The sequence below is a fragment of the Falco peregrinus genome, chromosome 8 (assembly GCF_023634155.1).
Source record: "Falco peregrinus isolate bFalPer1 chromosome 8, bFalPer1.pri, whole genome shotgun sequence".
In the NCBI taxonomy this organism is placed as follows: Eukaryota; Metazoa; Chordata; class Aves; order Falconiformes; family Falconidae; genus Falco; species Falco peregrinus.
Window position 1 is genome coordinate 21,940,715 of NC_073728.1, and position 14,012 is coordinate 21,954,726.

Here is a 14,012-nt window from a genome sequence, read left to right on the forward strand (position 1 = left end):
GAGAGGGGAGGGGAGAGGAGGACGGCGGCCGCCGCCTTTGTTCCCTGTTCCGGCGCGGAGGAGCGAGCACCGGTGCAGCCGGGCTGTCGGTGAGGCACCGTCTCTCTTAGCAGACGTCGCCGCTTCCAGGCGAGGCGGGCGCGGGGCCGGCGATGGACGGCGAGGAGCCGGGCGCCGCCCGCCGGGAAGCAGAGCTGGAGCGCAGCCGTTACAGGGACCGCCGGGCCGTGGCCCAGGAGCAGCTGGCGCAGTGAGTGCGGCGGGGGCGGGAGCGGGGTCAGCGGGAGAGCCCTCCCTGCGGCCGCGGCCGCGCTGTCGGGGCCCGCCGATGAGGCGTCCGCCGGGCGGGGCGGGGGGTGGCGGGAGCAGGCCTCTGCCCAGGCCTCGGCCGGAGTTTGCCGTGCCGGGGGCTGCATGACTCGCTGCTTTAAACCGCTCTTCCTGATCATCCCCGCTCCGTGGTCGGGCCGCAGGTCTGTCACCTCACTTGCTGCTTCCCCAGAACTCCGTTCTGCTACTTCAGGAACGTCTCTTGCTGTCACCGGCTACGTCTGTCCCAATAAATTAAACAAGGTGCCTATGTTCTGGCTAGTGACTTGTCGCGCTGAGGCAAAATTCTGTTACAGCCGCTTCCCTCAGCCCAGAGTGACTCACACATAGGGGTGATGGCTGGCAGTGGCACCGCAGGCTGGCAGGGGCCCAGCCTGTGCGGGCAGCAGTTTGCTTTTGCACCCTGTGCTAGGCTTTGGGCAAAGGATTTGCACCTACCTTTTAAAAATCGCGCTTCCATTTTTGGTCTCTGACATTCTACTTTACTGTCAAAGTATCGGGATTTTTGCTGTTTAGGTACCTGCAGATGTGCAGAATCCATATCTGTGCAGTAGTTAATGCAGCCTTCAGCTTGTTTATTCAACTTCTTTCTCTGATTCAGAATAGAAGAGCACAAGCATCAGGCAGCTCTGGCCAAGCTAGAAGATAAGAGAGAAGGGGAAAAAATACAGAGATTGAACCAATTGTACCAACTGGAAATTCAGAGAGGAAAAGAAAAGGAACAGGAGGGAAAAGCTGAACTCCAGAGGCAGCATCATGTAAGTAACACAAAAGCAGACAGTTCAAAACGTTTGTTGACCTAGGGTGCCAGGAGTGAAATAGCTGTGTTAGGCCCACAAATAAATGGGCCTATGACAACAGGAGGTCTGCTGACAGCTTCAGTAGCATTGGATCATATGCCTATCCTGGCAGTTGCAGGCCATGTCTTTCCTTTGTGCTTTTGAGAAAGGCCTCTTGGAAGTTATTTGGGTGACACCTGAATTTTGACTGGCCTATGATGGAAGATGTCTGCTACAGACAGCAAGGAGATTGGCCTTTACTTGAGAACTCCGTTTAGGTTCCAGGTACCTGCTCTCTTTTAAGCCCATTTTCCTTTGTTAGGAAGAGGGGATAGCCTGAGTCTGAACATGACAATATCTTTTCAACTAGTCTTTCCATTGTGATTGGAGATGACTAGAAGATTAGTCAAGACCTACTTACCACACCTACTGTTCCCATGCTTGCTTGAGCAGGGAGGCTGAAGTGGAAGTGCTGTGATGATTCATTGGCATGTGAGAGTAAGAGGAAAGAATTCCCACTGAAACCCTACTTGCTTTATTCCCCACATGCTCTTTCACACCCCAATTATATGAATTTTGCCCTATTTTCCCCAACTTTGTATATGCAATAAACCCTATATATACTTAAAACTGCCATTTCTGCCTGATTACAAAATACCTTGTACGTTACATTTTTATGGTTCTAAAGACTCTTACTGTTTGAGCCCTTCAGAGTTTGTGCTGCCTGAATGATACACAGGATGGGAGCAGTACAGTTGGAGCCAGTGGGGAAGTAGAGGAAAGAACAGAAGCTAAAGATACTGTGCTTGGGGCTGCAACCACATACTAATTTTACTTTTGTGGTAGTTTGTGTTAAGTAGGTCATGAGAATTCTCTTCCATCTCTGGGTTTCTATCTTCTTTGGCTTCTCCACTGACAGAACCAAAAAACTTTTATTATAGGTTAGGCCTGAAGTCTTTGCTAGATTTTTTTTTTCAAGTTCGTTTCCAAAATCTCATTCTACATAAAAATAGAAGTAATCTTCCACTTAAACAGGAGTATGTAGCTGAACAGAAAATAATTAAAGCTGAAGAGAAGGAAAAAGAAGATGAAGACAATGATCGGATTAAGGCTTATATTAAAGGAAAAGAAATGATGGCTGATCTGACAAGAGAAAAAGTTGCAGAGACTAATAGGTGAGTCTGGCGCTATGGTTTTCAGCATTAAGATTCCAAATTGCAATTTAATTTTGTGACAAATATTTCTATGACTTTTTATATCAGCAAAATCAGGACTTTGTGATGCAAGCAATTTTTCTGTAACTAAAACTTGAAAAAGAAGTAAAAATTCCAGAAAATATGCCTGCAAGTTCCCATAGTAATTGGTGCTGTTGGTGGTGGAAGTGGGATTTCTGTCTTTGTTAGGAGCAGTGCCTCCGGTAATCTGAGTGGATATCCTAGTATGTTATGGTAGCTTATGCTCTCCTGCAGGCTAATGCAGGAGCACAAGGACAAAGCTTTTGAACAACTAGCTGCACAGATGAATAAAGCATTTAAGATTGAAGATGATCGTCTTGCTAGAGGAGCTGCAGAGGTAGAAGATGAATATCAAATTAAAAACAAAGAGAAAGAAGCAAAAAAAAAGGCTGCCATTGAATCTATCGCTGAACACAGAACCGCTGTGGTAAGAAACCAATCCTGTTCTGACTCCTCTTTCTGTCATATACCTGTACTTCTGAATACCTTTTAGAAACACCATCAATTCTAGCATAGTTGTCTTGAGTGAGACACAGGCAAGTTCTCACTTAGAAGCTGACTCTTGTATTTACCATCTATAGTTTCAGAACAAACTCCTTAAGAAAGATTCAAGTGGTGCATGTGATGATCCTCTCTCCAAAAAATGGTAATTTGTGCCAATATTTTCCAGACTTTGCACTGCATACTCCAGCTGAGGAGCCTGGCCCAGATCACATTTTTCCTGGGGTCCTCTCCCACTTCCGGGTTGGGTGCACATCTGCCTGGGCTTGGACACTGGCCAGCCACAATGACTCTGCTCATCAGAGCACTGATACAGGGCTGCTTCTGCTGAAACATACGATTTCTAGCTTATCAGGCTAGCTCCTTGGTTAAATATTTTTGCTGTATTTTGTAAATTACAGATGAAGATGAAAGTAGAAAAGGAGAGAGAAGAAAAAGCAGAGGATGAGAAGGATCGTAATCAGTGGATGACAGCAGATCACATCTACCTGGAAATGGAAAAAGCCAAGAAACAAAAACAACGTGATGCGAGCATTGAAGTACAGAAAATTCAGATGCAACAAATGGTAAATAGAAGAGCTGTACACTGTCAGCCCCTTCAGAAAGAAACACACATCTAAACCCACAGTATTAGATCTTACGGGTGGGACAGGGAGAGAAGCAGCTTGCTATGGGTATGATGTGTGTGTTTTATTTGTGGTGGTTTTTTTTTTTTAATTTGTATGCTCCACATATGCTGGTGCTGGGAACCAGCCTCTTCTCAGAGCAGTGGAACAGAAGCCTCTTCCAGGCTGACTTGGCCCATGCTGGTTAGGGAGGATTACCTGGGGGGGCTGGTATGAGAAAGAGATCAACAATGACCGACCACATCCTGTCCTGTGTCATTATACCTTTTTTTCCTCCCGCTGCCAACTATGCCTCTACTGCCCTCTTGTATCTTCTGGGCAGGTCACCAAAGAGCAGCAGCTAATGCTGCTGTTCACTCAGCTAGCTAATGTACCCTTTTTGTGGGGGTGTGGCAGGGGAGAGAAGTAGAAAGCAATGATATTTGCCAAGTATCCACTAACATCACTGGAGATCTCTATAAGCTTTTACCCTCTCTAGGTTTTAAGGGATAGTTATGTTGTGAAAGAAATACTAAGCTTTGTTATTCCCTTTTTTCCATCAGGCTGAAAAGCAGGCAAAAAAACAGCAGGAAAAGCAAGCAGACTTGGACTATGATGCTCAGAGAGAAGCTGCTTTTCGTAAGGATCGAGCATTTCAGAGATAAAGACAGTGAGTAACTGAATCAGTGCCATTACTGGATGTAATTTTTATTCTCTCCAAGCATTCCAGTAGGGAAAAAGATGAGAGCTCCCTAACTAGGACAACTGCAAGAGTGGTAGAGTGTATATGTGTGTGGTATTAAAAAAAAGAAATAATATTGGGGGTGGGTGGAGAAGGATGGTTGATGTAACACCATCCATATTCCTCCTGCCAAATGTACACAAGCCCCCAGCTTGCTCAGGGACTGAGCAAACATTTGTCGTTGTGCAGGAGTGTTACAGCTTGTGTCACTCCTCAAAGCCCTGTCTGAGGGCAGGGTCAAGAATGCTGCTCAGAGCCAGCACCGACCCAGGTGTTGCCTTGGTTGGTCAGTCCTGCTGTGGTCTGGGCAGCTGCACTGTTTTGGGACAGCAGGACGTGGCTGGGTGAAGCTGACTGACTCTCTGCACCCATGCCAGTTACTGTGGCCCGCAAGGGGCTTGTTTGTGGAGTGAGGAAGTTGCTGCTGAGAACTCGACACCCATGATGCATGTGTCTCAGAGGTTTTGCCCAGAATAGCTCTAACCTGGTGTAAGGGCTGAGTGCCCATTGCTGGCTGAAGCACATCTTCCTGTTTCATCCAAAAGGGTCCAGTTTGTGATGGCTCTGTAACGTGAACCAAACCACAGTAAGTGGGAAAAATCAAGAGACTTATTTCAAAAACTCACTTCTAACCTGAATGCTAACACTGCTGCACTATCAACTAAAAGTCACACAGTTCTCTCCAATTATCTTGGAGTAATTCCTTTTGGAAATTATATATTTTTAAAAGAGACATGGCAACTAACTTGTGAAATTGTCCCTAAATATACTTTTTTCTTAGTTGACTAATGAAAAATTTATTTCCCTTCTCTCTGAGCCAGTGCTCCTTTTACTACTTCAAGCTTTTTTCAGCAAGCAGAAAGAATGGAAGCTTTTAATAAAGCCCTTTGATCACAGAAGCCAGAGCCTTGCGAAGAAGAATTGTCTATAGCAGGAGTGGTGCTGAAATCTGCAGAGCTTGATAATGCTCCAGATGCATCCCTAACTGCCTATTTGCACATGCTCACTACCATGAAATTGGTGAGTTAAATAGGTTTTAGTCTACCTCCACAGCAACAAGAAGCAAGGTGGATTGCAGCCTCACTTCCAACTCAGCTTCAGGAAATGCACTGTTCTGCAGATCATGTATGTCTGTATCTGAAGTCTACAGCCTGTTTCCTTGGGGCTTATACCCCTTTTACTTTGAATGTCTACAAAAATACCAAATTCAAATACCAGAAAACAAATCTTCCTTTCAGTACACCTAGAGCAAAGTAGGAATCCTGTGTAATTTTAAAGCACACTTGCTAAATATGGATTTAGTTTGGAATAGTGATGTCACTTCATTCCATTGACTGAGATGTGCATGCTTTGTGTGTTTGCTCTGTAAAACCAGGCAAAAACCTCAACCTCAAGTGTTTTAAGAACATGAAGAAATACTTAAGGTTCTAAAACTTTCAGTGACAAAGCATTTTGGTAACATTTCATTATCTTTTACAGTTGTCCTACACGAAAGGCAAGAAGGGAAAGCTGCTTGAAGGAATAATACAAAAGAATAATATCAGTTTGTTTATGGTATGTTGAAGAAGGCAAGACAGGTGACAGGCTGAGGAACAGCTCCTTATGCAAGTAGAAGCAGATAAAAGCTATTGAACAGAGCAAGATGAGAAAGAAACAAAGCTGGGCTCATTCACTCTGGTGATGAGGAGACTAAGGGGTGTTCTAATTAACAGCCTACAGCTGCTTGAAGGGTAGTTACAAATACAGCAGAGCCAAACTTCTAGGCAGAGTGAGGTGATTGATACAAGAAATTGTGACGTGAGACATCAGGTTGAGTAGTCAGGGAAACCTGCTTCACCAGAGGCACAGTGTGATGACAGTGGATCAGAATGGCCAGAGGGGGTGGAATTGCCACCTGTGAAGGTTTTAAACATGTCCCATGTAAGGCAGGAGGCTGGTCTAGCTGACCACCAGAGACCTTTTCAGCTACTATTTAAAGATGGCAACAAAATACAGGGAGATCAGCTGCAGCTCGTAAGATGGGAAACTGGTGACCTGGAAGAATCTGTTAATTGAAGTACCTTGAATACCTAGCATCACTACTTGTATGAGTTATTAGCTGAAGTTTTAATTAATAGCTAGCAAATTGGAATATGCTTTGAGAAATAATTTTAATTACTGGTTTTGCTCAACAAAGCACCTTCTTAAATGGTGAGCTGCTTCAGCACGTTACAGCAGGCGAGAAATAGGATAGGCAGTGGCCATGTTAGATGGGCAAGACCTTAGACATGCAAGGCAGCTCTCAGAGGGACTGAAACGGAGACCCTAAATAAAACTGGTTTTTTTTTCCAAAACTGTTAGGCAGCTCTGGAAGTAGAGCAGCAATGTAAGTTTGAACATGTGGGCCTCCAGGGCCTCATACAGTATTCTCCCAGCAGCAACACAACTGGTACTGGTGTGGCTATGGTACTTGTGCCATCATGGATCTAATACAACTCCGACCTAGGAGACGGAAGAGAGAAGCTTTATAAAATGCCTCCTATCCTAAGGGAATTTCAGTTAACTCACTGTGCAGCTTTTCACTGTTAGGTAGTGTTCAGGTTGGAGTTAATAGTTCAGTCCAAATTCTTTGCTACTATTCAACTCTGGGGAGGTTTGAAGAGGACATCTACCTGGAAACAAACTAGCCGTGAACAGAAGAGTTGGTGCCATGGGACCATTAAGGATGGATATTTTCATGTCTCTATATGGACCGGCTGTATACTTCTAAAGAAGAAAAATATTTTTTTTTCCAAAGCCACTGGTTATGTTCGGTCAAGTAATTTGTTCTGTTTATAGATAAATTCTTTCAGATGCCTGTTACTAACTTAGAGCACTCCTCCATTCAGAGATAGCAAAAAGGCCTAACTAGCCTGTAACTTTCCTTCTTGTTCTGGCACTGCATCACTGAGAGAATGAAAATTCATCATTTCTATATAGCTCTCAAAACAACCCTGCCACAAAAAAAAGCCAACCCCTTATTGCTGAAGGCTAAGACTTCAGGGAGAGTTGAAGATCAGAGGGTGCAACAAGACCATATGAAAGGTCAACTTTGGAATTAGTTTAAATTGATTCCTTTCTATTTAAAATAAAAATTAAGTTGTGCTATAGGCTTTGTTAAACTTTTAATGCGTGTAGTCATTCCCTTTACACTCCTGCACTGTCACCACTACAATCTAAGCTTCTTTTAGTTTAGATGTATCATGGCCTTTGGCATTAAGAACTTAATATACCTAAGTGGATACAGAAATGATACAAGCCTGCCCTCTCATCTGTTAATAAAAATCTCTAGGAAGCAGTCTTAGAGCACAGATGTTCATAGCTGGTGGATACTGTCCTGCATAAACCAGCATGGCACTTGCTTTTGCTGTGAGTTTCCTCGTCTCCAGTGCATTATCCAGAGAAATGCACTATTCTGTTAGGTGCTGAAGGGCTTGAACATCAGAACTGCAGGTCCAATAAAATTCAGTGTTGCATCTCCGTTAACATAATACTAATTGCCCCCCTCAAATGAGTAGTATGTGGTCTGACTCTTTCTCTATGTAAAGGAAAAACAGGCAAAGGTTAGCAGCAACATGAACTGAAAGTAAGCCGTGGTTACCGAGCAGACCAGAGATGGGATCAAAAATACAAGACTACTAAGATCCAGGAAATACAAATCCAGCAGCTGGTACAGCAGCAGAGTGGACCAGGGAGAAATTTGATTGTCTTTGGTAAAACTTATTGCTGTAGGACAAGTATTTCTGCATTAGTTTCAATTACAGCCTATCTGTCCATATACAATTAATTGTACAGTAGTCAATAATTATACAGTAAGACAAACTTCTTTTCTTCTTCAGAAATACATCTGACAACTACAGAAGTATCCACTAAGGAATAAGAAGCTAGCCACTGTCTCCTTACAAGTTACACGTGCCTGTGGAACACAGCTGACGCCAGCTCTGGAGCAAGCTACAAGCCATGCTGTTTGCCAGAGCCTGCCTATGCTCAGCTTCAGCTCAAGAAGCAAGTACCGTAGCTACAGCCATAGCTTGCAGATGGATGTGTTACTAGTTTTATTATGGAACAAAGCAGTAGATTCACCTTCTAGGAAGTCAAGAGGTAACAACCACACGGCAACTGTCAATTAATCTGTACTGTACTCCTCAAGTATTGCTGGACCTCCAGGCTTAACTAAAAGCTTAAGTTTTGGCTTAAAAAAATTTCTTACTGAGCAAATAATAAAATTGAGCAAGCTGTTTAAAAACATCTGCCTGTAAATAAGATCAATGCTTTGGAGAATGCAATGGAAGATAGGAATACGATCTTGAGAAAGTTGTGGCACTGGCCGAGTCTTTAATCCTTCATGGGAAAGAGATGTCCGCTGCCCGACTGTGTGTTACCTAGCACTCTGGTTTCTGAGCCAGCTGTAGGGAATGGGAAGTGCACTTTCTTTTCTCTTAAGCACTCTGCTGCCAGCTTAGCCAGGTTCCCAGGCTGGCATAATGGTGTAGGTGATTTTTTGTGATCAAAACTTGTTCTTTCACTTAGTTCTACACCGAGTGTAAGCTGTCCTACCACTACATTTAAATTTACATCATCAAACAGGTAGTTCTGTAGCTAGCTAAAACTATTCTGTTTCACAAACACACACAGAAGACTTGTATTTGTGTAAGTACAAGACCAAACTTTGTAACTAGCAAAAAAAATTGGTGGTAAGACACCAGATCAGCTTCATTACATGGCTACATTTTTATATATGTTACAATATATAGTGAATAGACTGTCATTTGTCATTCTGTAGTAGAAATTCCAATTATATCCATAACTCAACACTATCATCCAATTTAGCATGGAATAAAAATCTGACTATTCACATCTTCAGGAAAAATGTACAGATATTGGTTTAACAGGAAAGGTAGTGTCCTAACATCAAATCGCCATACCTCGTAAATCTGTACAAACAGCGCTACCACTTTAAAAGGCTGGAGATTTGACACTCACAAGCACATCTACACACACAGCTTGCACCACGTGACTTAAAAGCGAGTGTTACTCTCATTACAGAAGATGCTAAGGAAGACTGGAAGAAGCACACGGCAGACATGGAATACACTAACAAATATGCAAAAAGCATTTATTTCCGAGAAGTACTTTTAATACACAGGTGGTACCATTTCATATCAAGAAATCATTCTCCCAGCTGACAACCAGATCATCTTCCCTGTTGGGAACTATAAATTACAGAAAGTCCAAAAGACTGAGGCTTCCAAAACTCTGCTAAATGCTACAAGCACAACACTGCCTGTATAATTAACCACAGTTCTTTTAGCTGATAAAGGGCACCAGTTTTCAGTTAGTTCCTCTTACCACTGTTCATGAATTAATTGGCCTAGCTTCCTCCCAGTTCTTCCAGCCTTTCTTTTTGTTAGCAGTTATGGCTAAAGCCACACACTGATTACTTTTTTTATATAGTTATAGGGATATGTAGAAAAATGTCTTAATTTCCAAAAAATAAACATTTCCTTAAGTGCTTTGCATGTTACAAAATTTCAATGCAGGGGCTGCATTAGTTCAGTTTATTTAGTCAGTTTAATATTAGTATTGAAACTGCTATGAATACAAATATAAATCTAAACCAAATCATGCACATACTTAGCATTTTAAGATCTGTCCTCTGAACTTACTCATGTTAACTGCCCTGTTAGTTTCATTCCAATAATGACTTTGATTAAGGAAGGACTCTAATTCTTTAACAAAGTAAAACTCTACATAAAAGTAGAAGTATGTTATCTAAATTCACCACTATTGTATTTTCTAATTTTTTTCCTTTTGTGAGATTTGATAGTAAAATTAGAAAACTTATTTTGGTATGGTAGTCTTTTTGGTTTTGGTGTTTGGTTGTTTTTTTTTTTTTTTTTTTTTTTTTTTTTTACAGCAGGCAAATACTACTTTTTGGTTTTATGCAATATAAGTTTTGTTAGAGTGGTGTTCCTCACAACATGAATTGTTCAAGGGTAAGAAATAAGAAGTATACTAAAAGTACATATGCAACAAAATGGAAAGCTAAAGTTTTACGCTGGAAAACTGCAGAATTATACCAAATTCAAATTTTGTAAAATGCAGAATTCACAGACTTTTTGAGATGCATTTTCTTGAATAATTGAAATAGTGCATTAGGAAGATTACTATTTTCAGCAAAAGAAGGAAAGTGCAAGTAACAGTTCTTTACATTTCTGTCACAGTGAATCTAAAGTGTGAAGATTAGTTAATATACTACTTGTCTTTTCTCACACAGTTCTTCAAATATTGGAGTGAGAATATAGATGAATTAAGTATTTGATAAACTTTGATAATGCATAGTATTTATACCTCTAGGCTTTCCATTGTAAGGGAAGTCCTAAAAGCAGGGATATACATTTTTTGTCATCAGACAAGCAATGAGTCTACTATGCCCCTAGATTTGCGTCCAAAATATTTTATTTGCTTCAATAAATCAACAATAAATCCACAGTTCCAGGAAAAGCGGCTAAAGGACTGCTGCTTTTATGTTTACATTAATCTAAAATCCACTTGCCAGACTGACACTATTACAAATTAGACATTGTTAGGGGATCACTGCAAATTCTTCAGGGCATCTGACAAAGGCCACTGCAACAAAAGTCCATAGTGTGGATTTCAAGTAGCGAGATGTTCAAGGTTAAAATTTTAACAACTGGATAGAACAAAGGGTTAAAAAATGTACCCATAGCATTTCCCCCCCCCCCCCCCCTTTTCTTAAAATAAAACAAAAAATCCAAAACAAAGCAACAACTGAAACACTATGGCTGTGTCAAAGATTTAGCAGACAGCAACACATCTTTTACAGGCAATAGTGTCTACACAACCTTAGATATATCCACCCACCCTCAGTAAGAATTTGTGCCTCTGAACTCATGGCAGTACCCAGAAAATCTCCAACACAAGTAACAGTTTCTGAGAAAAGTTTGGGAAGCTACTGCCAATACCAAGTTCAGCATTCCATCTATACACAGGCTCTATGGTATTAGTGAAATGCAGTATCTATTGTAAATACAACAGAGAATGCATGTCTAACCTCTGGAAATTATTTCAAGCCTGTACATACACTTAAATCTATAGCTTACAAAGTTAGCCAGTACTCCCTGTCCTCATTTGACCTAGAGTCTTGAGGTTCACAAATTCTCTGGAGAAACATCAGTTCTGGGGTGCTGACAGAAAAAGCTGTCCTCTAAATGCACTACTTTTTTCCCCCCATTCACAAGGAAAGCATCATTTTGATTACCTCTGGTACACATAAGTATTGCTTGCAAATATGCTTTCAGCTCCTTAAGCCAAAAGCCAACGACCTATGACACAGCTGCCAAAGATGGCATTGAGCTACACTGTGACTACAGCACAAGGAGGTCACTGTGAGCTGGGAACAGGAAAGCTCTGCCACTGAGGAAAGGAATGGTTCCAGGACAGCAAGAGCAGTAGTCAGCACCTCACAAGGCAGCAAGAGCTCACTGGTACCTGGGGACATCTTGCTGTCCATGGGATTAAGCTTCAGATCCACCGAATTTTTAATCGGCAATCTCAACTTCCAGTGTGATAAAGCAAAGCAAAAATATAGCAAATACTCCCTCCTACAAGACTGCAATCGTTTCAGTTTAAACAAAGTGACCGGCACCAGAACAATTTACCATCAAATAAGATACAAGCAAGGCACGTGCTCATCAAGAGGTCAACTATATCCCATCATGTGCAATTAAAAGTAACTAACTAACTTCTTACAAAGTACATTAAAAACAGAAAATGAGCTTTGTGCCACCAACACAGATGAATTTTTAATGTGCTGAGAAAGAACTGGAGCTCTAATTGTATCTACACATATTTTTCTAAACTGTAACAAAAAAAAAATCCACACAAAAGGGTATGCAAGTGCATCTTTTGAAATAACTAGTTACAACTGCAAACTACGACTGGATATAAACTCCATTTTGAGATTTTAAATTAAAGACTCTGTAACATTTTTTAACAAATTCCTATGGATTGCCTTATTGCTGACTGCTTGCATTTTTTCCCCCTCTTCTACAGCAGAATCAATACAGTTGAGGGGTGCAGACATACTTCTTCAGCAATGGTTTGCTTGTGTGTCAGCTCCATGAAAAATAATGAAAGAACTCTGCAGTTTCTAAATGAGAGTCTTAAGCACGTGGCATGCATAGCACAGTATAAACACACCGAGGAAGCCTTTGGCCAAGCCACTGTACAAATAACCCTAACTTCCTAGCTTTTTCTTACTACAGTGCCCCAAAATAGGACCTCAACTTCTCAAAAGTCATAGAGTTCAGAATGGCTTCACACAGAACAGGTCCGCTATACAGGTCTTCAGTTCACTCCTGTAACTCTTAAGTAATAGCTACATCATCCACCTACATGTGGGCTTGGGAAACATTTTTACACATTCTGTGCAAAATGACCACTGCAACGTAAAACTCATACTAAAACAAGGGGAGAAAAGTTGATCGCCAAAGCAGCTCCACTAACTACTCTGCCAAAAAGCAACACTACACAATTTCTAGTTTTCTTCCCTTAGAAAGGTTGCTTATGTTATTCAAAACCCCATATTTTCTTTTGCTTTCAAGACGTAACTGTTTACCTTTAGAACTGGATCACAATGTCAAACCAAGCTTCAGAAATTCTGCTCATCTGCTGTAGACACAGTGATCACAAGGTGGGTTATACAGCAAAAACATTACCAAACTCGTAACAAAGCAAGAAAAATTATGTCCTACACTCAAAGATCTGCAAATGAAGATAAAAATCAGCTATGAAAACACTGTTTTGCTTTGACACAGCTTTGCATTAATGGTTATCACTTCTCTTCAGGAATTTCAAGACTTGCCAGTCTTTGGCATGACTAGTTCAAAGGGCTGAAAGAAGCATTGGCGATTGTACCACATCTATCCTCTCAGCCCACTACCTTAGCTGCCACACACCAGCTGCTCTTTGGTGACTGCACACATACAGGCACCCTGCAGCAATGCAAGCCAACCTCCTTCATAGAAAGGTGTGGTGGCAAGAAAGAAACGGGGGTGGGTCCTAGAGGCAGGAAAGCAGAAAAGGGAAGGAACTGGTTTGAGGAAGACACACACATGTCATAGAGAATGAGGAATCCACAGTACAGTCTTTAGAATGAGGGGATGCAGGGAGGAAAGCAAATCTTTTAAGATGGCTCTGAATTTTTTGAAAAACACTTTAAAATTCTGCTTCAGCTACCCAAAACGCAGTATCGGAGAACTGAAACAGTTTTCTTATAGACTGCTAAGGAACAGCAAGAATAGAAAGGATTTCCTGGTTCCTTACTCTGACACCTGCTGTGAATTCTGGTAATCTATTTCATCTCTGTGCATCCATTAACTAGCAACTGAGGCAGGGCAGTCTGAAGCATCCAGGCTGAATTTTCTACAATAGACAAACATGAAAGCATGAAACAGAAAAAGAAGTTTACGGGGGGGGGGGGGAAATTCCACTGATGAGCTCTTCAAATTATTTTTTTTATGACAAAGAAAAAAAATCCCAGATGACTGCCTTACAGTATGAATGAATTCTACTGTTGGCAGTGACAGAAGTACAAACTGAAGATTTATTATTCACTTTGTGATTACAAAACAACCCCACAGTTTTCTGCTATAAATTTATTTCCTTAGGATTTATACCTACTGAAATACAAATTTTGCAACACTGGAGTGATGGACACCTTGCAAGATTCTACTAGTTTTAAGGATGACATGTAGTATACTTGCAGGTTTCTTCTTCA

General features: G+C 41.4%; 1 protein-coding gene across 5 annotated transcripts; it reads left to right on the forward strand.

Annotated features, from left to right (window-relative positions):
- Positions 1-18: 18 nt before the first annotated feature.
- On the forward strand, positions 19-8,458 carry LOC106112493 (cilia- and flagella- associated protein 210-like). 5 transcript variants are annotated; one of them, XR_008748512.1, is made up of 9 exons: positions 19-250; positions 932-1,088; positions 2,145-2,284; positions 2,579-2,771; positions 3,247-3,411; positions 4,014-4,120; positions 5,014-5,212; positions 5,672-5,746; positions 8,050-8,458. XR_008748512.1 is itself a non-coding variant. In XM_055812777.1 (7 exons), exons 1-6 carry the CDS (start codon positions 153-155, stop codon positions 4,113-4,115), a joined length of 855 nt encoding a protein of 284 aa, XP_055668752.1. In that variant the 5' UTR covers positions 19-152; the 3' UTR covers positions 4,116-4,120; positions 8,050-8,458. The 5 variants fall into 5 exon arrangements, 1 of the variants encoding a protein (XP_055668752.1); XR_008748510.1 differs by having other exon boundaries at positions 5,014-5,746; XR_008748511.1 differs by lacking the exon at positions 5,672-5,746.
- The last annotated feature ends 5,554 nt before the right edge of the window (positions 8,459-14,012 follow it).

Excerpts from the sequence above, each read along its gene's own strand:
- LOC106112493 (XM_055812777.1), top strand. The coding sequence starts at position 153 with ATGGACGGCGAGGAGCCGGGCGCCGCCCGCCGGGAAGCAGAGCTGGAG. Across the intron at positions 251-931 it reads GCCCAGGAGCAGCTGGCGCA|AATAGAAGAGCACAAGCATC; the intron begins GTGAGTGCGGCG and ends TCTCTGATTCAG. Across the intron at positions 2,772-3,246 it reads CTGAACACAGAACCGCTGTG|ATGAAGATGAAAGTAGAAAA; the intron begins GTAAGAAACCAA and ends TGTAAATTACAG.